Source organism: Solanum verrucosum, unplaced genomic scaffold (assembly GCF_900185275.1).
Source record: "Solanum verrucosum unplaced genomic scaffold, falcon-dt-bn FXZP01000115.1, whole genome shotgun sequence".
NCBI classification, from domain to species: Eukaryota; Viridiplantae; Streptophyta; class Magnoliopsida; order Solanales; family Solanaceae; genus Solanum; species Solanum verrucosum.
The window spans coordinates 3,105,859-3,130,850 of NW_026020680.1; the positions used below are offsets into that span (position 1 = coordinate 3,105,859).

At 37.2% G+C, this 24,992-nt stretch overlaps 3 protein-coding genes across 5 annotated transcripts; 1 reads left to right on the forward strand and 2 right to left on the reverse strand.

Moving 5' to 3' along the window:
* Positions 1–5,920: 5,920 nt before the first annotated feature.
* LOC125812284 (F-box/kelch-repeat protein At3g06240-like) lies at positions 5,921–6,998 on the reverse strand. The gene is made up of 2 exons (XM_049491795.1): positions 6,288–6,998; positions 5,921–6,226 (listed from the first exon to the last, which is right to left on the reverse strand). The coding sequence occupies exons 1-2, from the start codon at positions 6,996–6,998 to the stop codon at positions 5,921–5,923; spliced, it is 1,017 nt and encodes a 338-aa protein (XP_049347752.1).
* A 9,071-nt stretch (positions 6,999–16,069) lies between these two features.
* On the forward strand, positions 16,070–23,302 carry LOC125812223 (uncharacterized). Of its 3 annotated transcripts, none has more exons than XR_007441988.1 (5): positions 16,070–16,655; positions 16,814–17,836; positions 21,172–21,420; positions 22,356–22,559; positions 22,808–22,941. XR_007441988.1 is itself a non-coding variant. In XM_049491749.1 (5 exons), exons 1-5 carry the CDS (start codon positions 16,181–16,183, stop codon positions 22,937–22,939), a joined length of 2,139 nt encoding a protein of 712 aa, XP_049347706.1. In that variant the 5' UTR covers positions 16,073–16,180; the 3' UTR covers positions 22,940–23,302. The 3 variants fall into 3 exon arrangements, 2 of the variants coding, with proteins under 2 accessions (XP_049347706.1, XP_049347707.1); XM_049491749.1 differs by having other exon boundaries at positions 16,073–16,655; positions 21,172–21,476; positions 22,808–23,302; XM_049491750.1 differs by having other exon boundaries at positions 16,074–16,655; positions 21,226–21,476; positions 22,808–23,302.
* Positions 23,303–23,377: 75 nt separating this feature from the next.
* On the reverse strand, positions 23,378–24,715 carry LOC125812229 (uncharacterized). Its single transcript, XM_049491755.1, has 5 exons — positions 24,482–24,715; positions 24,304–24,410; positions 24,078–24,225; positions 23,816–24,010; positions 23,378–23,737 (listed from the first exon to the last, which is right to left on the reverse strand). The coding sequence occupies exons 1-5, from the start codon at positions 24,689–24,691 to the stop codon at positions 23,507–23,509; spliced, it is 891 nt and encodes a 296-aa protein (XP_049347712.1). The 5' UTR covers positions 24,692–24,715; the 3' UTR covers positions 23,378–23,506.
* Between the last annotated feature and the right edge of the window lie 277 nt (positions 24,716–24,992).

Genomic DNA, 24,992 nt, shown 5'->3' on the forward strand with positions numbered 1-24,992 from the left:
TTTGGGGGATGTGGTGGTTAAACGTGATAGTGTGAAGTTCGTGCTGCCTAGTGATGATAATAAATTTCTCTTCTTGTGTATGGGTGTGGAGGTTGAAGTGAAGTTTGATGAATTGTGGGTGTGAGAGAAAATTGCGCCAGTGCTTTGATACACATCTACAACGCCCAATGGACTTTACAGGGAGGCGGTAGAGTATGTCAACTATGAGTTCTTCGGGTAGGAATTCAGTTTTGCTCATTGCCATACTTGGATTTGGATTTTGGAGGAGACACTCCTTGCCTATCTTTTACTAGGGTATTTTCTCTCTGTTTTTGCTCCACGTTTGACTTCAACAAAAATGGAGAAAGTGAAAGGGTTAGTTGGGTTAGTTGAGAAAATTAAGTAACAAGTGACAAAGAAGTTCTCAATTAAAAAAAGAGTCAAAGTATCAAAAATAAACTTAAATTATCTACCCTTCGGGGTGGCCCAGTGGTTTGGGCTTGGGACTTCCATGTTGGAGGTCTCAAGTTCGAAACCCCTTGCCAGCGAAAGCAAGGGGTTTGCCTTCTGGGTCGAGCTCGTCGCACCGGGCTTGCCTAGTGCGGGTTACCTCTCCTATGTGGTTTGCGAGCTATTGCATAGGAGCGGGGGTTTTACCCTGTGCGCACCCAAAGGGTAGCGGCTGCGGGTTTCCCTTGTCATCAAAAAAAATATAAACTTAAATTATCTTATTATTTTAGTTGGTGTATGTAATACTCTCTCTTTTAAGAAATCTTGTCACATAGATAAAAAATATTCCACCTTTGACAAAAGTTAAACAAATTGTTAGTATAAGTTATAAGTTAAAGATTAAGGGTGTGTTTGGTATGAAGGAAAATATTTTCTTGGAAAATAAGTGGATTTCTAACTTATTTTCTTATGTTGCGTCCGTGAATAGAAAATATTTTAGAGGAAAATGGTATATAAGAGCTATTTATGTAACAGTAAGGATATATTGAGCCACTTTTATAACGAGAATATATCAGCTCTAATTGTCAAAACTAAGGGATAGATCCGGTCATTTTTCCTTAATTAAATATATGACATTATATTTATTGATCTCAATTAAATTCATACCTTCCCATTCCCATCTCCCTCTCTCACATTTAAATAAATCTTAACCCTCAGTTTCTCGCTTTCTCTCTTTGCCTTATTTTTCTCTTCTAAAAAATTGTTCTTTGACTACTACTTCGTAAATCCAGTTATTTCATTATTTTAGTTTCTTCCTATGATATTTGGTCAAAAGGAGAAAATATGCAAGAAAATACTGAAAATTCAATAACTTTGATACAAAATAAAGTTCAATGATTTTGCTAGATGAATTTCCAAAGTTGAGTGACCTTTAGAGATATTAACTCCTATAGTTGGTTACTGAACAATTCCATCATAAGCAAGTTAAGTGGTTCCCTTCAATGGGTGATAAAAATGCAATCTATGGTGCAGATTATGCCTTCTTCAACTATAAATTATAATTAGGAGAAGATTTTACCAGCAAAGGCAGTTGAATTCTAGTATAGCCTTTCTCTCTCACTCCCCCTCATCTCTTTCAATTAACACTGTATATTTTTCTTCAAGATGGAAGAACTATCATCACTCAACTCTATGAGAATGAAAGATTACCCTGTTGGCCAATACCAAAGTTCAGTTTGCAGTTGGTCTTACTTTGATGAAATGGAAAAGTGACTTCATATGGGGAAGCAGTTTGTATTATCAGTTCTCCATAGGAAGGAATTCCAAGATTATTGTTAGAGTCAGATTAAAAAGCAAGAGAAGTGGCACCCAAAGGTATGGTTCTAGTAGTGAATGGAGTGGGTTGAGGGTCTCAAGTTCAATTCCTAGCGGAGACAAAAAACACACTAGGTTATTTTGTCTCATATGTCCAAGCCTTGGTGGACATAGTTACCTGGTACTGAGATGATGGCAGGTAGCAGTTACCCCGTGGAATTAGTCGAAGTGTAAGCAAGTTGACCCAAACACCACGGTTTTATCAAGAAAGGAAATAGCAAGAGAAGTGGGCAAAACCTCAGTTAGACAAGTGTCACGACCCGATTTCTCAAGTCATGATGGCACCTACTATAACCCACCAGTAGGTAAGCCAACCCGTAACCCGGAACAACAAGTAATGGGTCTGAGGGTAAAAACTAAACAAGAGTAGGCAAATAACAATATAAACAGGCGGAAGCAAACCAATAACATATATACAAATAAAGATCCCTCCCAGAACCTGGAAGTCACTAGTACAGAGCTACTAACAAAATGAGTACAAGTCCCAAAAGTGGACAACATAGACTGGACTGTCTCGAAAGGTAAAAGACAAGTCTATATATACAGATGGAGACTGAAATAGTACAAAACGTCGTGTGCTCACTCCCGTCTCTGGATCAGTCTGCTCCAAGCTCGATCAACGCTGGCTACTAGTGCTCGGACCTGCATCACGAAATAGATGCAGAGCGTAGCATGAGTACCAAAACAACCGGTACCCAGTAGGCATCATAGGCCGACTGAACTTGAAAAGTAAAGGCACTATGAAAAGAAGGAATAACACAAACCGAAGTCAAGAACTAAAATCTAACTAACAAGGGAATGCACACGAGTGTACAAAGAACTAACTAAAGTAATCTATAAGCTAACTACACCTAACTGGGGCCCCATAAGCCTAGAAGGTACACTCGTGCGCAAGTTAAATAAAAATCCGAACGGACCCCCATAAGCCCGACGAGTACACAAAATAACTATAACTAAAGAGAATTGCATATGAGAACCCAAGAACGAAGAACACGAATCAGAACCTCAACCCTAGTTAGTAAAATCTGACAGTACGGAGGCCGGACCTCTAATCGGATGCTCACCAGAAGTACCCAAGTAACCAATCACAAATATGAAGTATATGAGGCCGGAACTCTAACCGGATGCTCTATATAAGTATCTGGAAAATAGAGGCCGGACCGTAAACCAGATGCTCTATATAAGTATCTGGGCGATAGAGGCCGGAACTTAAACCGGATGCTCTATAAAGGTGCCAATGTAGCTGCTGAAAGAGTCCTAATCGATCCACACTCATAAATGTCCATGGAACGCCGTCCATACTTAGCCAATCAATGTAAGTCCTTGGAACCAAATCGAAAATCAAATTCAAATTGCGAAGTAGAACTAATGTCGCCGACGTAACTCGTGAAGCCGTAACATCGGGGAAAATAAGGATAACTAAAGTTGGAGCAAGCGTATCGCCTAACTAAGGCCCAATCTATCAGACTCAAGTCTGCTACACCAGTCTACAGGGATCTAAGTCGGCCGAGCGACGTCGGGGCAAAACTAAGGTCTATTGGATCCGAATAATGTATTTCTAAGGCAAGCCCTAGTCAAACCTAAACTAAGGCCCAACATGCTTCAAATAAACAATAATTAAGCATGCAAGCACTCCACATAGCGAGGAGGGTCCGTTAGTAACACAAAGCATGCTCACAGTTACCTAATAATTCCCGAAATAGGCCGAAAACATGATTTCTTAACACCTATGCAAGATTCAATAACTACCCGACCCAAATCTCAACTAATCAACATGCATTCACATTCTCGAGCTCAATCTAAGAGAGGAAAACCGTAGCCTACCTATAGGCCGATCACACGCTCTCCAAAATCACTCCTTCGGAGCTTTTCCTTTATGAACGGTCCTCGAAACGCTTCCCCACTATCAAAAATAGAGTCACAACGTTAATACGGTCGTTTAGACACCAAAATCACAACAAACGGAGACGGGTCAATTTTGGAGTCAAAACGGAATCATGGGACCTGCGCAGGAAATTCTGAAATTAACCCCAAAAGTGGGTCCTAACCAGTTTCCCAGCTCATGTCCCAAAATGGGACACAATTCGAGGCTCGGGAACAACACAATATCAACATACAACTAAAACCCAATTTTCTCAAAAATTAGAAATGGGACAGCAGTTGTATTTACCAAAAACGAGCGGTCTATAGTAAAATCTGACAACACCACAATGTTCTCCTCGAAAAACCACTCAAGATAGCCTCAAAAATCACCAAAATCGGATCTAAAATGGCTAAGAAAACAAGTCTCAAAAATTACCAAAATCAAGCTCACAAAAAGAGGTCTGGCAGCAGGTATTTTTCAAAAATTACCTCAAACGGGGACTCCAAATCACTATCCGAGCTCACCAACACGTTGTCCTCGAAAAATTCACAATTTTGCCTTTTGGATCGCCCAAATCGGTTGAGAGATGAGAGAGTTATAAGGGTTTGAAGTTTTGGGAAATGTTGTGGTTTTTCTGCATTTATTGCAGAAATTTTGCAATTTCCCAAAACTTAAAACTCCGACGGGGTGCTCCGACTCGTTCGGAACCCCGTGCACGCAAACGAGATATGCAACCATACCAAATTTGATATTCCAAACTCAACAGCGCAGTCGAAATTTCCATCAGAGGTCATTTCGATAAAAAAGTGGGCCCCACTTCCAAAAGTCATTTTAAGTCAAAACCCACAAAAGGGCTCGAAAAGATATCGAAAACCTCCAGACACAAAAGAAGGTTCAATCTAGACCAAACTCGACATTCTGGAGCTAACCACGCTGACAGAATTCTCATCCGAGCGCGTTTACTCAAAATGTTGACCAAAGTCAAACTTAGGCTTAAACTTAAAGTTAAAACGCCTAATCGCACCGACTCACACTGAAAACCTCGGGAGTCATGTCGACCATGCTACTAGCCTAAAATAACCCTTTCGGAGCTGATGAAATCGTCAGAATTGGATTCCGATGTCATCTTCTTGAACTTTTGATCGAAAATGATCGTTCAAGGTTCATAAGTTCCAAAACACAAAAAATCGCACGAAGACCAAACGAATGACCAGGTGACCGAACTGTCAGTCCCAGAAAGTCATAAATGACTTGGGGTCGCTATAGGAACGCTCTAAACGACACACAGAAGGCAAGACACAGAAATGACCATGAGGGTCATTACAACAAGCACCACAGATCAACTACAGTTGTTATTAGAGGACCTAAATGCCAGTTGTTAAGGTGACAATGAAGAGCCTTCTTCCCAAAGACAAGTGAAAAGAACTTCTTATAAAAAAAAAGACAAGTGAAAAGAACTTAAAATAGTATTAAGCAAGTGCCACTTTTGCGTCTGTTTTTGATGTTTTTCCTGTCAGTCCCCTGAGGTTTTCAGGTTAGGTACTTTCTTTCAGCTCATGAGTTGTAATATAACTTCGTTGTAAGATACTACATTTCTATCAATGCCATTTCAATTCAGAGAATTAACAAAACTGTGAATTCGCAATTCTTTATGACGTTAAAATGCCAGTGAACCAAGACATGAAGAAGTGCAATGCAAAAGAACGCCTTCTTTCTGGGGGCCTCATGCAACGAAAGATGAACAAATAACAGGTTGGACTAAGACGAAGCAAATTAATTTCCATGCAAGCACCAAATAGTGTGAAATGGGAATTAGGTGGCATTACAATAAACTGATGTAAATACATGAAATACTGTCGTTTACACTTTAGGCTACATGTTCATAGACTATATTTTCTAACATGATAGCAGCTTGAGAACAAAAAAATCAGCAATACTCCTTAAAAAGACAACTTTATTGGATAAAGGTGCATCCTTGATACTACTATTGAAATGGTTACTTATCGAAATTGCAAGCATAGATTTCCTAGACAAAAGAAAATATGGAGGGCTTTACAACAACATACCGAGTGAAATCCCACTAGGTGGGGTCTGGGGAGGGTAGAGTGTACGCAGACCTTACCACTACCTCGTGGAGGTAGAGAGGCTGTTTCCGGGAAAATATGAAGGGCTTTGAATAATCTAAAGGAGACGGATGATAAAGGTGGATAATACAGAGGAACATGTTCCCGTAATACCTGTATACAACAAACATTAACCCTCAGTTTCGCTGCCAAAGTAAGGAGAGACAAGGCTATCCACAAAAGTTCGACCTTCATAGAATAAAGGATTTACATCAATCAAGAGATCCTTACGCCGATTCTCTTTCATATTGTAGACAACCAATTCTTCATCAGTATCCAATAGAACATCATCATCCCCAATGGAACACAAAAGTGTAGTTAGAGGAACATGTACTGTAATCTTAAATTTGGTCCAAGATTCCTTAACCCCATACTCCTTCATCATCCAAAATGTATCTGTGTCCAAATATGGGATTGGTGGATATACAAAGACACCCTTTAAGAGGTGCAAGATTACACATAAAGCAATGATTCTGAAGATCAGTAGGTCTTGGTACCTCGGAGAATTTATCAACACTTAAATCAAAAGCAGCAATTGTAGTTGAATTTTCAGAAGTAGTACGAGCCAGCCAATGCAAAGCCCCATTAACCAAAACCCCAGAACGAGGTTCAAAAGGTGAATGATCATAAGGAGAATTCTCAAGTTTCTCCCAAAGACCCTTCCTCACTGAGTACATATACACACAAGTGACAGTCTTATTTTTAACAGGATAAGAAAGAACAACCACCTTATAATCATCATTAACAACATCGTACCCTAAACCATACATGTAACAAGTTCGGTGCAGAGGAAGAAGCGAATCAAACATTGGAATTTGATGGTGTTTTAAGGTAGTGGGGTTGTTCAAGAAATGTATTTTTTCTCTACCAACCATCAAAACCAATCCATTACATGAGCCAGCTACAGATTTCCAGTTGTGTGACGAGTGCTGAAAATTTACCTTTCTTGAAATGCCATGGATTTCTCCACCATTTTGGGGGATAAACGTGATAGTGTAAAGTTCGCATTGCCAAGTGACGATAATGAGTTTCTTTTCTTGTGTATGGGCATGGAGGTTGAAGTGAAGTTTGATGAATTGTGGGTCTGACAGAAAATTGCGCCAGTGCTTTGAAAGGCACCTACATCGTCCAATGGACTTTACAGGGAGGCGATAGAGTATGTCAATTATGAGTTCTTTGGGTAGGAATTCATCTTTGCTCATTGCCATACTTGGATTATGAAGGAGACACTCCAATATGGTAGTTGCCTGTAATGACCCTAAAGGTCATTTTTGGAAATTTTCATAAAATGACCGTTTTACCCCTCCCGATAGTTGCCCCGAGTCCTAATTATTGTATTTTCGAAGTTGGTTTGGAGGAAAATTGATGAAAAGTTGAGTTTTTGGAAAGTTGAATTTTTAAGAGTTAAAGTTTGGTTAAAAGTGTTATTTCGAGTCATTTGGAGTTTCGAGACTCGAATTGGGTTTCCGCCGATTCCAGCAGTTTTAGGACGTTGAAACGCGTCTATGAGAATTTACGGATTCGAATTTGGAATTAAAACGAAGATTTGAGGTCCTAAGTTGCAAAAATTGTGAAATTTTGATCAAGAGTTGACTTTGGTCAACAAACGAGGTTTCGGTGCTCGAAATGGAATTCCGAGGGCACCGTTGGATTCAGGGGGTGATTCTAAGTCTAGAATGAGTCTTGGTTGAATTTTTAGAGTCCCCGAGTGCGTTTCGAGTTTTTGAGCCTAAAGTTAGTTTCTTGACGCCTTATCGGATACCGGGTCAAGGAGACCTCGAATTCAAATTCCGACGATTTCATTGAGTCCAAAATGTCATTTTCAAGCTAGTAGCATATTTGGTTTGTGTTCGGGAAGTGCCAAATGAGTTTTGGGTGAGCTTTTAAGCTTTTTTAATGTTTTGACACTATTTCAGCAAATTGTGACAACTAAAGGGTTCATTATTAGTTTTAAAGGTCGAAAAAATTTCCGAAGGTTCTGAAATTTTGAGCATGAATTATAGGACTTATCTGCAAATTTTGGTGCATTTTCGCTAACCCGAGATTGGACTTTTATCGCAAATAAGAAATAATTGTTTACCGAGTAGAAATGATATTTGACTGGGCAAACGAGCATGAAATTGAGCTCCGATTGAACGAGCAGGTCCGTATCATTATTTAAGACATTTACAAAAAAGAATCGGGTCATTTCGCTATCGTATGAGGAAATTACGGCCTTTTTAGTGAAAGATTAACTGTTGTTTTTCTGATGCATAACAGTCATGTACTGTTATAAAAATCTCAGACTGTGTTCATTTGGTATTTTGAGCATATCGGGAGTTCTAGAGATCGGAATGGAGTGATTCTTATGGGTTTCTTCTTGAATTAATATGAGGGTTAGTATTCAATCTTCAATTCGACATTTTCTCATAATTTCTTTATCTGGTTTTTTTTCCTATCCGTAAATCTCTTGGGAAAAATTGGGATTTTATCGTTTTGGACTCCCTTTTTGATGAAAAAGGTATATTTACGATCCTTATATTATGGGTAAACTGATTTTAACATAAAATTATTGATTCATCAATTATTTTCATCATATTAATCGCGTACAATTTGGACTTTCCCGATAAAGTTAAAGTTTGATAAATTGAGAATTTCAAGGTCGATCTTAACTCTGTTTTTGATGAAATTTCATATTTGAACTTATCTAAGCATGGGTAAGATGTTTTTCAAGAGATATTTCATTTTTGAGTCGGGGTTTCGGATCCGAATATTTTAGGCTTCTTCAAGAACGTGGATTTTCCTTCAAATTGAGTTTGTGAATTGATTTCAACTCCGTTTTCAAATTGGTTTTCACCATTAGCTTCCAAATACTTTAAGGATCATTTTACATAAAAAAAAATCCATATTTGGGTATCGTTTTCCGGTATGAGACTTTTGGACCGTTTTGCCCTTTTTCCCTAAATTTCTTGATTTTGGTGTCATTAGACTCGAATTGTGATTGTGAATAATTTTTTGAATAGATTATCGTGATCCGGATTCTACTTGGAAAGGAAAGGCTCAAGTCAAGTAACTTTTGGAGTTCGATTTAAGGCAAGTGGCTTCCAAACTTTGTAAAACTCTTAGACTACGCATGACTACTTTCCTAATTGTGTTGGGGAGTAATGGGGATTGAGGATGAGTTTTATTTGTTGATTGAAATTGTTGTAAATGAAAGATGGGGAATAAAACGAGCTAAATGTGTTATATGTGACTTGAATTTGTTGAATAAGTCATGTGATAACTGATATTGAGGGGATAGAAGAGCATGAGTAGGCTATGATTGATACAGACATTGATGTTGAGACAGATGATGTGTAATACTATGATGTGGTCGTGCTATGGTTGTGATTGAGACATGTGATGTGTAATATTATGATGTGGTCGTGATATGGTTGTGATTGAGACATGTGATGTGTAATACTATGATGTGGTCGTGGGTGGATGCCTAGTGGTGAATCGGATGGACCGATTCATGCTCTCTTGGCAGAATAGAATACTTGTGTGGGTGGGCCGATTCAGAGATAGTGGGTTCGATGTGGTATTGGGGTGGTGGAAGATTTTTGGAAGTTCTACAAGTGTCATCTTGCTTTTGGAAAGGTATAGAGAGGCTACCGTATATGGCTACAGTTTTTGGCTATTTTGGTATTTATCCTGCCCCTGTATGCATGGTTCAGCTAGGTGTGGTTCGATGTTTAGGTGGCCCGTGGGCCTAGTTCTTCCGTTGCTGGAATTGTCCACAATTACGGATCCTACTTCAGTGTTTTGGTGGCATCCTTAGAGGTTTTCTATGCTTGGATGGGTCGATCATCAGTTGGATACTTGATCATTTCTATCTGTGGGATTGATAAGCGTGATTATTCCAAGATGGGTGCTCGATGGATATGCATCAGATTAGTATGACTCAGACTTGTGGAAATGTGGTAATGAGAATGGAATTTTTTCTAGAGTCGGTGTTGGTTCGTGTGTTATGAGAGCTTGGTGACTGATTTAGGTTCATCCGTGATTTTTCTGTGGTTATTGATTCCGAAATTTCTCTCGTGGTTACATGATTAGGGGTTTGTCATGGTAAATATGTTGTGGTTTTGAGATCTTAGATTCAGATTCAGTCGTTGAGTTAGTCGGTGGTTTGAAATAACCCTTTGAGGGTTAAGTTGTCAAGATTGATTTGGGAATACTTATATGGATTTTTGGGATAAGGCTTAAGAATGGGTTCGATTGGAGTAGTAATTACTGAGTTCGGAAATTTCACATCGGGGTTGATAGCGTCGAGTATTTTTTTTGCCTTCTTCTACTTTATGTTCGAGGGCGAACATGATTTTTAGTGGTGAATAATGTAATGACCCTAAAGGTCATTTTTGGAAATTTTCATAAAATGACCGTTTTACCCCTCCCGATAGTTGCCCCGAGTCCTAATTATTGTATTTTTGAAGTTGGTTTGGAGGAAAATTGATGAAAAGTTGAGTTTTTGGAAAGTTGAATTTTTAAGAGTTAAAGTTTGGTTAAAAGTGTTATTTCGAGTCATTTGGAGTTTCGAGACTCGAATCGGGTTTCCGTCGATTCCAGCAGTTTTAGAATGTCAAAACGGGTCTATGAGAATTTACGAAGTCGAATTTGGAGTTAAAACGAAGATTTGAGGTCCTAAGTTGCAAAAATTGTGAAATTTTGATCAAGAGTTGACTTTGGTCAACAAACGAGGTTTCGATGCTCGAAATTGAATTCCGAGGGTACCGTTGGATTCAGGGGGTGATTCTAAGTCTAGAATGAGTCTTGGTTGAATTTTTAGAGTCCCCGAATGCGTTTCGAGTTTTTGAGCCTAAAGTTAGTTTCTTGACGCCTTATCGGATACCGGGTCAAGGAGACCTCGAATTCAAATTCCGACGATTTCATTGAGTTCGAAATGTCATTTTCAAGCTAGTAGCATATTTGGTTTGTGTTCGGGAAGTGCCAAATGAGTTTTGGGTGAGCTTTTAAGCTTTTTGAATGCTTTGACACTATTTCAGCAAATTGTGGCAACTAAAGGGTTCATTATTAGTTTTAAAGGTCGAAAAAAAATTCCGAAGGTTCTGAAATTTTGAGCATGAATTATAGGACTTATCTGCAAATTTTGGTGCATTGTCGCTAACCCGAGATTGGACTTTTATCGCAAATAAGAAATAATTGTTTACCGAGTAGAAATGATATTTGACTGGGTAAACGAGCATGAAATTGAGCTCCGATTGAACGAGCAGGTCCGTATCATTATTTAAGACATTTACAAAAAAGAATTGGGTCATTTCACTATCGTATGAGGAAATTACGGCCTTTTTAGTGAAAGATTAACTGCTGTTTTTCTGGTGCATAACAACCATGTACTGTTATAAAAATCTCAGACTGTGTTCATTTGGTATTTTGAGCATATCGGGAGTTCTAGAGATCGGAATGGAGTGATTCTTATGGGTTTCTTCTTGAATTAATATGAGGGTTAGTATTCAATCTTCAATTCGACATTTTCTCATAATTTCTTTATCTGGTTTTTTTTCCTATTCGTAAATCTCTTGGGAAAAATTGGGGTTTTATCGATTTGGACTCCCTTTTTGATGAAAAAGGTATATTTACGATCCTTATATTATGGGTAAACTGATTTAAACATAAAATTATTGATTCATCAATTATTTTCATCATATTAACCGCGTACAATTTGGACTTTTTCGGTAAAGTTAAAGTTTGATAAATTGAGAATTTCAAGGTCGATCTTAACTCTATTTTTGATGAAATTTCATATTTGAACCTATCTAAGCATGGGTAAGATGTTTTTCAAGAGATATTTCATTTTCGAGTCGGGGTTTCGGATCCGAATATTTTAGGCTTCTTCAAGAACGTGGATTTTCCTTCAAATTGAGTTTGTGAATTGATTTCAACTCCGTTTTCAAATTGGTTTTCACCATTAGCTTCCAAATACTTTAAGGATCATTTTACATAAAAAAAAAATCCAGATTTGGGTATCGTTTTCCGGTATGAGACTTTTGGACCGTTTTGCCCTTTTTCCCTAAATTTCTTGATTTTGGTGTCATTGGACTCGAATTGTGATTGTGAATAATTGTTTCAATAGATTATCGTGATCCGGATTCTACTCGGAAAGGAAAGGCTCAAGTCAAGTAACTTTTGGAGTTCGATTTAAGGCAAGTGGCTTCTAAACTTTGTAAAACTCTTAGACTACGCATGACTACTTTCCTAATTGTGTTGGGGAGTAATGGGGATTGAGGATGGGTTTTATTTGTTGATTGAAATTGTTGTAAATGAAAGATGGGGAATAAAACGAGCTAAATGTGTTATATGTGACTTGAATTTGTTGAATAAGTCATGTGATAACTGATATTGAGGGGATAGAAGAGCATGAGTAGGCTATGATTGATACAGACATTGATGTTGAGACAGATGATGTGTAATACTATGATGTGGTCGTGCTATGGTTGTGATTGAGACATGTGATGTGTAATACTATGATGTGGTCGTGATATGGTTGTGATTGTGATGTGTAATACTATGATGTGGTCGTGATATGGTTGTGATTGTGATGTGTAATACTATGATGTGGTCGTGATATGGTTGTGATTGAGACAGGTGATGTGTAATACTATGATGTGGTCGTGATATGGTTGTGATTGAGACAGATGATGTGTAATACTATGATGTGATTGTGATATGATTGTGATTGATGACATGTGCATATTCATTATTCATCCCATGTGTGAACTATCTGTTGCATGAGTTCTGAGACACTGATATGAGGCTGGATGGATATGAGACACAATTGAGACTAGCTCCGGCTAGAGATATATGAGATGGACTAGCTCCGGCTAGCGATTTGGATGCCGATGGGATCTGGTTCCAGCGGTGATACATGGTCCATGTGTGGCCCCCATGGGTTCTGATTTGAGTATTCAGCGCGGACTGATTACATCAACAGATGTGTATCATAGGACAGACATGCATCACGACTACATGACATCATTATTGCATTTTGCATCGCATTTGCCTTATCTTTGTCTGTGATGTGTGGATTGTATCGGTTTACCCTTCTTATGTGGAATTTGATCTACTTGCTCTTATTTGTTGATCTTAGGTTGATGAGAATATACTGTTGGTTCTGGCTGTTGAATATGATCTGTTTATTATAGGTTGGTTGGTTTGGTGCTAGATTGAAGTTTCGGTGGTTCGGTTAGGTTTGAAAGGAGTTGTTTGTAGCTGCTAGTTTTGCTTAGTTTAGAGTTACTTGTGAGTACCTGTGGTTTTCGGTACTCACCCTTGCTTCTACACAATTGTGTAGGTTGACAGCTCTCTCTCAGATTCGGCTTAGTAGTTTCTTTAGCAGATTGAGCTTCGGGACATACTCGAGAGGTAGCGGTTCATTCCAGACGTGCCCTTGAGTTATCTTTACTTTCAGTTTTGTTCTATTCGAGAACTATACTCTGAGACTTGTATATTTTTATTCGAATTCTGTATTTAGAGATTTGTACATGTGACAACCAAATTCTGGGTAGTGTTGAGTCTTAATTAAAGTCTTCCGCTTATTTATTATCTTTTATTCTTGTATTTCTACTTCTCTATCGTTGTGGTTGGGTTAGGCTGACGTGTCCCGTGGGAAATGGACACGTGCCATCACATCCGGATTTGGGGTGTGACATTGCCTAGCTTTTACTAGGGCATTTTCTCTCTCTCTGACTTCAAAGAAAATTAAGTAAATAATTTAAGGAAAAAAAAAAGTGAAGTGTCAAAAATATCACTAAATTATTCTATATTTTTTTTAGTTTCATACATAAATTATAAAAACAATCTATCTGAAAGCATCTAAAATTATAAAACTTGATAATTTGAAAACATGCATTCTAAAATTTCATAAATTTTGAGTCATGAAAGTACTTATATACTTAGGGTTCGTTTGGTAGAGTGTATAAGAATAATGTAAAATATAGTGTATTCGTAATGCTTGCATTAGTAATACTTGTATTAGTTATGTTTGCATTAGTTATGATAAGATTTTTTTATGCAATGTTTGGTTTGGTGTACTAAAAAATTATGTATTACATAATTTTTTTTAGAAAAAATATTTGTTTACAAAAATATCCTCCACAAATATAGTGGAAAGGAGGTAAAAAAAGTTTTTGCGGGCAATTGTGTCTTTAATAGTGTTAATGCATGCATTAGAACTCATTGCATTACTAATGCATAGAAATAGATGATATTTGTAATACACTCTTCAATACACAATAGAGTGTATTACTAATACAAGCATTAGTTATGCATATGTTAGAAAAGTGTACCAAACAACATACTAATAATACAATAAGCTAATGCAAGCATTATGTTCATGAAATAACATTGAAACATGAAATTATAAGTAAGATCATGCAATTAACAACTAATCATGAAGAAGCATTGAAATTCAATAGAAATCCATGAAAATCATAAAACCCTAGGTTGTAGTAGTAATAAAACTTGAAATTATGAGGTTTCTTTGGGACTCAATAGGTCAGAGAATATCCATTGATGAAATCTGACATACTTGGAGTGAAGAACCCTAACTTGAATTTCTTAAATGGAGACTTGAAATTTTGAACCCTAGTTCTTGCTTGAGATGAAATTGAGTTAGAAGAAACTTGATTTGAGAGGGTTATGCGTGAATGGGGAGTTTTAGGCTGATAAAATTCTCCTTAATCTCACTTAAAATAAGCTAAAATGACACGGCATAGGAATTAAAAGAGTGAAAAAGATCAAATCGTTCTTGAATTAAAAACTATTGAGGCCATTTATGGATGCCCCTCCACAGACCGTAGAACAATCTACGGACCATGAAAGGGTCTGTAGAAAACAAAGGAAATTTTTGGGTGCCTGAAGGTCATTCTATGGGAGCTTTTACGATCCGTAGATCTATTTACGACTCGTACAAGTGCCTGTAAAAGATAGAGTCGCCTGATTTCTGAAGTCTTTGTTTTACAGACTAATCTACAATCTGTGGAAGCTTCTATAGTTCGTAGAAGAGTACGTGAAACGCTTAGACAAATTTTCCAATTTTGACTATGGTCTATGGAACCCATCATGATCCGTGGTTCCTTACACGGCCCGTAAAAGGGTCTGTAAATCAGAAAATTGCAGACTTCAGTTTTTTCTGACTTATTCAAGGTCTGATCTGGACTTAAAAATTTATGAGGTGTTACAACACGAATTTCATGATGTCCCTCTTCATCTATGCTATCAATAATTCGTTTCAAGTCATAATATATTTTTTTCGCTACCATATCAATAAAATATCTTGATTTGTGAGCTTTTATCATGATCAGTCTAATCAAATCATCAATCTTAGGATCACAAATTCAACTTGATCTTCAAATTACATTTCTAGTCTAAAATTACTTCTTTAGCTTCAGCTTTCAACACATTATCCCGAATCAAATATAATTTTTTATCTTCAAACTATTTGATTTTAATTTACTTCATTAAAAGCGGTTGTGTCTCAATACGAGTAAAAACTCTATCAGGTTTGAAAATATCAAGTCTCATGAAGCCATTAAGAACTCCACCACCATAAGTTTCTTCTCCGCTAGTAATCAAGAAAGGCCAACTATACTCACTCAAGGCACCCATCATTATATTGGCCTTGTCAAAATGATAAAGGATAGTCATTTATAATTCTTAAGCAACTCCATGCACTTTTGTTGTTTCAAATTTAGATTCTTAGGATTGAATATGTATTCTGCAATAATTGATGCTCATAATGGACCCCATATAAATAATGCTTTCAAATTTTCAAAGCAAATAACACCGCTGTTAACTATAATTCATACATTAAAACATAAACAATAATTTTACCTATTTGCATCAAAACACATCCAAAGCCAATCAGTAAAGAATTACAATACACCACAAAGTATTCACCCCCCCAGTCGAAGTCAATAAGACCTTGATATTTGAAAAGCTCGTCTCACAGTTATCAAATTGCTAAAAAGAAATTCATTCTTATTATAATGTCTTGAAATTTATCATAGGTATATTATCCAATTCATTTTATTATTTTTTATAGAATTTGAAATTATGAATTCTTCTTATTGTTAAAAATAAATTTATAAATGAAATTTTGTTTACCAAAAATTGAAATCACAATTTAAATTTCTACTTTCGAAAATATTTAAAATCGTGATCTAAAATTAAAATCAAAACTTAAAATTAGGCTCAAATGGTCAAATGCTACTATATAAGTCAAAAAGGTTCAAATAAGATTGGGTTAAAAGAAATGCTCTGCAAATTTATTTATCCTTTAATAACAAGCATAATGCTTATATTCAAAAGAATTTGCAAATTCACCTTCGAGTTTTGAGCTTCCAACTCCACAACCATGGCGGGAACTTGCATCACTCCTCCATGTCTCCTTCGGCTTTCTACACCTTCCACTCTCCTTTCGAGGAAACCTCTTCTTTTAGCTTCTGCCTTAACGACACCGCGCCGAAGAAAATTTGCAAAGAGGAAAAACTATCTCCGCCCCAAAATACTCAAAACCACTACTAAACCCTACATAAAACCCCAAAATGAACCAATAACTCCCCTTGAAACCCCAATCCAACACACCCATGTTTCGCCTTCCGACGAAGTCGCTAAAGCGCCGGAAAATCAAGGACTCCGGCTGTCGGAAGTTTCAGAACCCGAAGCTATTGTTAATGACACTGAAAGTACCTTTTATGAAACCCCAATTCAACAAACCCACATTTTGGACTCCGACTTAGCCGCCGGTGACGAGCTGAAAACGTCTGAAAATCAAGAATTCCGGCTGTCGGAAGTTTCAGATCCGTCTGGAGCTGTTAATGCCGTTGCAGGTACATTTTCTAACACCCTATTACTGAATTTTGGGTTGTGGGAAGTTGGAGAAATTTGTTTCAGATGACTAATGCTGTTTGGGTATTTGATCAATTGATTAAAATTTGGATCCTAATTGTTATAAATTATTAAAAATGAGTTATTTATGGCACTCTAGGTACCTTTGGTAAAGGCTCGTTGCTGAAATTTGGATTGTGGATAGTTGGAGCCTTTGTATTTCAAACAGTTTGTGCTGTTTGGGTATTTGGTTCAGCTGATTATAGTGGAAAAAATAAAAGTTCGGATGGTAATGGTTATAAAAATGAGGTCTTGGAGTTGGATTTGAAAGGTACAAGTAAGCACAAATTGAGAATGTTTGTGAATGGGGATGGAAATCAGAGTATTGAAAATGGGGGAACTGTTTTTGTGGACGAGGCTGAAATGGAGAAGAAGATTGAGGAAATTCAACATATGGCAAGAGAGGCGAGAGAGAAGGAAAGGTTGGAGTTGAAGGGCAATGACGTTGATGAGGAGCAGGAGGAAGAAATTGAGGATAGTGATGTTAAAATGGGGATAAAAAAGGAAGTTGATGAACGGTTAATCAAGCTGAGAAAGAGACTGGGAAAGGTTAGCAACAAACAGCCTAAAAATTCTGTTACTTTTCCAACGGTTGATGTTAATAAAAATGTCTGGGATGATGGTGGTACTTTGGATGAGAAAGAGCTTAGTGCTTCTTTAACATTTAAAAGAAAGCAGAAATTTATAGAGTTTGCCAGTAAACCAAGTAATAAACCAAAGGGTTTTATGGCCCTTGACCATCAAAGTGTTGGTACAAATGGAGATAAAACTTTGGAAGACAACACCGAAGTGAAGAAGAATGGAAATAGAGAAGGTGGAGTCGATGTGTCGGGCGATGATGAGGTAGACCTGCTCACCCTTGATTCACACAGAGGTGCTTTTGTGAAATTTGGTGAAAACATAGAGAGTAAAGGAAACACTGAAGATGCAGAGTCGGTATCACCTTTAAGTGTGAAGAAATCTTCCGAAAACAAGGGGAGGGGAAGAAAGGAAAGGAGTGTTAAAAAAGTCGAAGGTGGAAAGGCTGATGTTATCAAAGCTGTCAAGAAGAACTCATTGGAGAAGAGCGGAAGGAAGAAAAAAGGAATTGCATCAGACTTGGAGGAATCTAAACCAAGAATTGGTAATATTCTAAAAAAATCCTATTAGCTGGCTTTGTTTTTATGGAGTTCTATACATTTTACACCCCTAATGTGTGTACAACCTTTTGATTTGCACCCTATCCTCTTATCTTTTACAATTTACTCCCTAATCTATGTAATTCATTGCAAAACTTTACAAGAATTTGTTATGTGAGGGGTAAAATAGAAACTTATATGATTAACTAAAGAAAAAGGAACTGAAAGAGAGGGAGCAAGAAGTGTCCGAACCAAGACCAGCCAACAATGGAAATTACAAACAACAACAACATACCTAGTGTGATCCCACAAGTGGGTTCTAGGAAGGGTAAGATATTCGTAGAGCTTACCTCTACTTTTGTGGGGTATAGAGGTTGTTTCCGATAAACTGTCGGCTCGAAAGAGAGTTATTCAAAGCAGAGTTGCAAGAAAATATGACAACAAAATATCAAAATACAAAGCAAATACAACAACAAATGATGAAACACATTGAAGAGTAAGAAACTGCACAGTTACTAAATACTACTATTAATAAAAAGGAGAGGAGATGGGGCTAGACTTTGCATCTCCCACCTAAACCCTAATCATCGACTTCCAAACCTTTCTATCTAGGGTCCTATTCCTCAGTAAGCTGGAGTTGAATATGTCGTGTCAATTCGTCCATCACGGGGGCTGATCCCCATTGCAACCTTATCATGATCGAAAAGTATTTTGAGTCACCTCCCGTTGTTCTTACTTGAGTCTTGGCTCCATCGTACCTATATTTAATTGCCATAATGTAAGCCACAGAGGTACACCTCTAGTTTCCAAACATCTCCGGAAGACCTCCCTAGAGACTTATTGTACACCTTCTTAGGGCGATGAACACCATGTGTAAATCCCTCTTCTTGTCCATCTACTTCTCCAACAATCTTTTTACGAGATGGATGACTTTTGTAGTTGATCGTCCTGGCATGAATTCGAATTGGTTTTCGGATACAGATCCTTATTTCGACCACCCTCTCAAAAACTTTCATAGTATGGCTTAGTAGCTTGATACTTCTAATAGTTGTTGCAATGTTGAATATCACCTTTGTTCTTATACAACGACACTATTGTACTCCGCCTCCAGTCTTTTGGCATTTTAGCCATCCTAAAACTAACATTAAACAACCCGGTCAGCCACTCCATATCTGCTTTGCCTGTGATCTTCCAAAACTCCACCAGGATCTCATTTGGCCCGATAGCTCTTCCCTTCCTCATCTTACAAATACTTCTTTTACTCTCTACAACCTTTATGCACCTAGTATACCCAAATCCTTATGACTCTCGAAATACTCTTGCTTAACCTCTCGGACTTCCTAAAGAGCACATAATCTATCTGAGTTTTAGCCAACCATACTTTTGTAAGTCACAACTGCTCCTCCCTCTTCTGGAAGTTTGAGTTTGCTATGACTAACTCGAAAGCTTTCGCGAAGTCTAAGGACTAATAGTGGATCTCCTCCTTCATTTCCATCTCCTAAGCCGAAACCTCCACGTACATCATCATATCCTCTTGAAGTGGTCCCTATGTGAGCATTGAAATTTCCTCCTAAAATTAGTTTCTCCGTATGCGGAATATCTGTCACAACCTTGTCCAACTCTCCCAAAAGCATTTCTTGACCTCCTCATCCAAACTCCCCGCGGTGCATATGCACAAATTATGTTAATAGTTAGCCCTCCCAGTACTAACTTAATGGTCATTTTATCATTCACCATCCTAACCTCTACCAGTTTCTCCCTGAGCTCCGTGTGTACTAAAAAGCCTACTCCATTCAATTCAGTGACATTAATAATTTGCAAGTCATCTAAATGGTGGCATTTGTGATCTATAAATTAATAGTTAGTAGTTCCATTCCAGTTTCAATGAGTTCGGGTAATTAAGAATAAGATTTTCAGTTTCTTCTCATTTCATCTACTAGTTTCCAAATAGAAAGAAAGACTGCGAAGGTACTCTAAAGGAGAAATCTATATTGCAATTAATGGGGAGTATATTCAGTATAGTTGTTTGAATAGGAGAAACTCATTACTTGACGTGGGTATGTTCTCGGCTAGTTTCATAGATATGTCAGGTCATCAAACATCCTTATGAATGTGATTCAGAACCTTAGGCGTTGTTTGGTACACTGACTAAATTATCCCGGGATTATAGTCCTTGATTGTAATCCCTGGACTAATTTATCTCACCTCCCAGGTGGGATAAAATAATTCCAAGTTGGATGGGATAAGATGGAATATCCCATGATCAAGTTTGGGATTAGATTTATACTGTATTTGGTTGATAGTATAAAACTAATCTCAAACTTAATCTTGGGATATCCCACTTTATCTCGCATACCAAACAACCCCTTAGGGTACAAACTAATGGATACACGACTCAATATCCTATTGTAATAGAGATTAAGAGATCGTTTGGTAGAGTGTATAAGAATAATGCTAAATAGTGCGTATTAGTAATACTTGGATTAATAATGTTTGTATTAGTAATACTTACATTAATTATGCATAAGCTATTTCTTATGCATTGTTTGGTTTGGTGTATTAAAAATAGTTTGCATTGCATAAAATATTGATTACAAAGATATCCTTCACAATTATGATGGAAAAGATGTAAAAAAGATTTTGAGGAGCAATGAGGTCTTTAACCATGTTAATGCACTCATTAAAACCCCTTGCATTACTAATACCAAGAAATTCATGGTATTAGTAATACACACCTTAATACACAATAGAGTGTATAACTGATGCAAGCATTAGTTATACATAGCATGAAAAAGTATACCAAATAAGGTATTACTTATACAAAGAGTTAATGCATGCATTATTTTGCTAATATACTCTACGAAACGACCCCTAACTGTGCTTAGTCGTGTTTCCTCCCTCTATTCCCCCACTTAGGATCTTTCTTCCATCTCCTTGTACTCTATCCCACGCCTCTTATTTTATTAATTTTAATTCATATTTTATCCCTTCTGAAATGAACTGTACTATAGGTTTGAAAAGAAACATATAGGACAGGGGGTAAATCATTAAAAATAGAAGGGCAGGGTGCAAATTCAAACTTTGTGCACATGTTATGGGTGCAAAATGCAAAGAACTCAATTTTGTATGATCACATGCTATATTGCTGCCAAAGGTTTGTTTTCTATCGTTTACCTTCTGAATTTGTAGTTTATACTGTTAAGCCTTTATATCTTGCACCTATTGAATACCTGTTGAAAAACAATGTGAGCAATTTGGGAACCAGTATTTTGTCTTCTGTTGCACTAGTTCCTGCAATCATTAAGAGATGCATTTTAATGTAGCACTGTTCATTTTTTAGCTACAGATATTTCGGTAGATAGAAATAATGGGAGCAGTTTGTTTGAACCTGTAGACTCAAAAGAATTAAGCAATCAGGAGACTGCAACAATTTCAAATACTGGAAATACTTTGGTTGAAGTTATGGACTCGGGAGAATCACACCATATAAAGAGTACTACAATGATGAACAGACGCAAGAACTCAAATAGAAACGGAACTTCAAATATGAAGGAAGTTAAGGACCAAAAAGTAGTGAATCCAAAGGAGGGTACGAATTCAGGAAATGATACTGACTTTTGGTGGTTCAGTCTTCCTTATGTTCTTGTATGTATATGGGATTTATGTCCACTTCTTACTTGTTTATTTTCGACAGCTTGCATTCCTACTATACATGTTATCTTTTGTCTTTGTTTTACTTTCTGATAGCATCTATGCGTGTAGTTCTAACTTCTAAGTTTTATAGCAAACTTGGTGCTGTCAAAAGGGAAAAAATGATTGAGCCCCGCTTATGTACACAAAAGATGACGAGTCCAAGGAAGAAGCTAATATGTGGGACTGAAACCAAGACTAATGTTATTGCAGTTAACTTGAACTAGGGATCATTGCCTTGTCATTATTTCTATAAATAGAATCATTGTCTTATCATGTGAGAAATATTAGTCAGATTTTATATAGTTTTGTGCTAGAAGTGTTTATCCAGCCATTTGTGTCTTCCTTGCAAATTGTATCACTGTACCCTTCTCTTTGGTTGTTGCTTTCCTATAAAATGTTTTTGTTTATACTTCATGGATATCCCTTGCTGAGGCACTTGAATATCTGTGCTGAGATTAGAGAACCTTTTAGTTGGGTATTGCTGGCATCTGGTTGCTTAAGTACCAGTCATTGAGGTTAGCAACATAGGTATTTGGCAAATGTCTTGTGTGTTTATCGACCTTATATTTGATATTCACAACAATATTTATATATTAACGGGTTATTGTGTGGACACATCTTAATCATCCAATGTCACAATGGATATGTATTTGCTTATCTTTCCTATCTGATTCCATTTTTTGGAAACAACGTCTCTACCTCCACGAGGTAACGGTAACGTCTGCATACATTTTACCTTCCCTAGACCCCACTTGTGGGATTTCACTGGGTATGTTGTTGTTGTTGGCTCTTGCTTCATGCTCCTGTCACTAAGTGTGTTGTTGTATGCAGGCTATACGCATGCGGAGAGGTCATGATGATGAAGGACCAGAAGGATTGTTTACCTTAAAAAGTAGCTCTCAAGTGAATGGTAGCTTATCTCATACAGTCACCTTTGAAGATCGTGGTGATGCCACCAATTTTTGTTATCTCTTACAGTCCTTCTTTGAAGACTTGGGAGATTTCAGTGCTGAAATTGTCCCTTTACCAGTTAAAGTAAGAATATTAAGCTTGCATTAAATATACTACGTCATTTCCTCACGGTGCATAAAGTATTCTATTCCACTGCATTTAGAGGGCCTTACTAACTTTTTGATGACAAGAGCCCTACTAACCTTTCAAGGACTATTAACACTGTTGAGAGTGACACTCCAAGAAAAGTTGGTTAATTTGTGTATAACTGAATTTTTCAACTTATGCCTGTACCATGGAATTTTTTATGCGGACCATTCACTTATTTTCAGGAACTCAGTGAGGCAATTAGATCACATACTATGAAGGTAATCGTGGTGAAGAAAGGGAAACTGAAGCTTTATGCTGGACAACCATTAGCTGATGCTGAGATGGCTTTGCGCTCATTGGTTGAACAGGAATGAAGGGTAGAAAAGTAGGCCTTTTTCGTGGAAGAAATTTTGGGAATATCTTCTATGGTAATGCAACCCTGCTGAATCCTTGGTTGCAGCAGATACAAAAAAGAGTCTACATATGAATTCTAAAGAGCATTTTGTCTATACGTTTTGCTGCACTTGCAAGATCTAATAGCATTTTCTTTTCTTTTTACAAGGCTGCCCCTTTTTTTTTTTTTGGTCTATTTATGAGGCTTCGAGAATTCATGCAAAATGTGCATCACAATGTATGTACATTTTATTGAGGTTATACTATTTTATTTTATTTTGCATTGTTGGGTGATAAGAACCATTGCCGGTAGCAATGAATTTGTTAACATTCCCCTTTTCCAAGTGGTATTTTAATAACCTTTATGGTGCAGCAAGCATTGTGAAACATATGTTGTCTTTTCTTGAGCTCGAGAAGATGATAAATCGAGAGCCTATTTTATTTTTAGCAACAAAACAATATAGGTTACCCAGAAAAGGTTACATGTAAAAGATAACAATGAAGACGGACTAAACAAATGCTTTTAGTGCTAAAAATTTGAATGTCTACTAGGAGGAGACAATTTTAACCATTGCTTGTGCATGAATAGCTGGAAGATTAGACTGGCAAAAGTTTTGCCACACCTCTTGTTTCTGCTCTTCATCCTTGGTTAATGCCTCGTATACTGAAACCACGATACTTCTAGCTGCTTCTCTTGCCTCAGGGAGTCTATCATTGAGCAAATTTACAGCAATTTGGACCAACGAAACGAATCCAAACTCTTTCATTCCATCCAGTTCCTAGAATAGCAATGCAACTCATTAAGAACCATGACAGAGAAATCTACAGCAGTTAGATAAGAAAATGTAAAAACCAACCATCTTAGAAACACAATGTGATATTGAGATTGCAGCTTTTGCTCTGATTCTCATGTTGGAATGTTTGACATAGGTATGAAGCTTATGGAACAAAGGAAGAGGAGTCATAGACACCACCATTGCCATGAGTGTCTTATCTGCTTCTTCACAAACAAATTTTTTGTCTTGAGAAGCTTTCAGCAATAGCTGCAAAATCTGTAAAAAACTGCATATTAGCCAGTGCACTAGAATGTTAACACAACTCGATAAACGCTATACATACCACATTGTCAAATGCATCAGAATTAGATGATTCAAATAACTCATCACCAAAGGCTTTGAAGATATCAGCTGAAGCCATGACAGAAGTTTTGCAGAGAGCACTTCTTGGATTTTTCATCGACTTAACTATCACCAGTAAAACTTTATCCCTACATTTACAAAAACCGCGAAAAAAGTAAATCCCCAAATCAAACTAAAACAGAACAATTCAAAGAGATGAAACTTACAGAATTGGCAGCAAGAGAGCAGAGTGAAACAGAGCAAATCGCCTCGTGTCATTCAATGAGCGACAAATTTCCAACCAATCTTTAGATTCCAACCCTCCAACAAGTCCCTAAAATTTACGAAAATCCATCAAAATGGTTATAAAAAACTTGAAGAAATTAAAAGAAGTCAGCCACATACATGGATTTTACTATCTGGGTCATCAATGGCTTCAAGATTCTCAGAGGGGACGTAATCAACCGCTGCGTCTCCGGGTGGTAAAGGGGCTTTGTTTTCGTCATTGACAACACAATCAGTCGGTTTCTGATTCTGGGTTACAACAACTTTTGCTTGTTTTTTGGGTCTTTCGATCGCAATTGGGAGAGCGTTATCGAGGGATCTGAGTGCCATTTGAATTCAGATTATACACTTTTTCTGATTTTTTGGAGGAGATGAGAGTGAGTGATTTATGAAATGGGTTTGGAATTTTGGGGTATTAGAAAAAGAAAATATTTTGGCAACGGTCAGTTTTGAATTTTTGAAAATGAAAATGAAAAGAGGGACTTTTGTAACGGTCATTTAATTTTTGGGAGTTGTGACAAGGAATCCTAAATTAAAAAAAGTGAAGGGGGAAACTATATAATATAAAAGATTTTCCTTTTATTTTTTAAATCTTTTTATGTATAAGTTATATATATTGATAGTGAATATA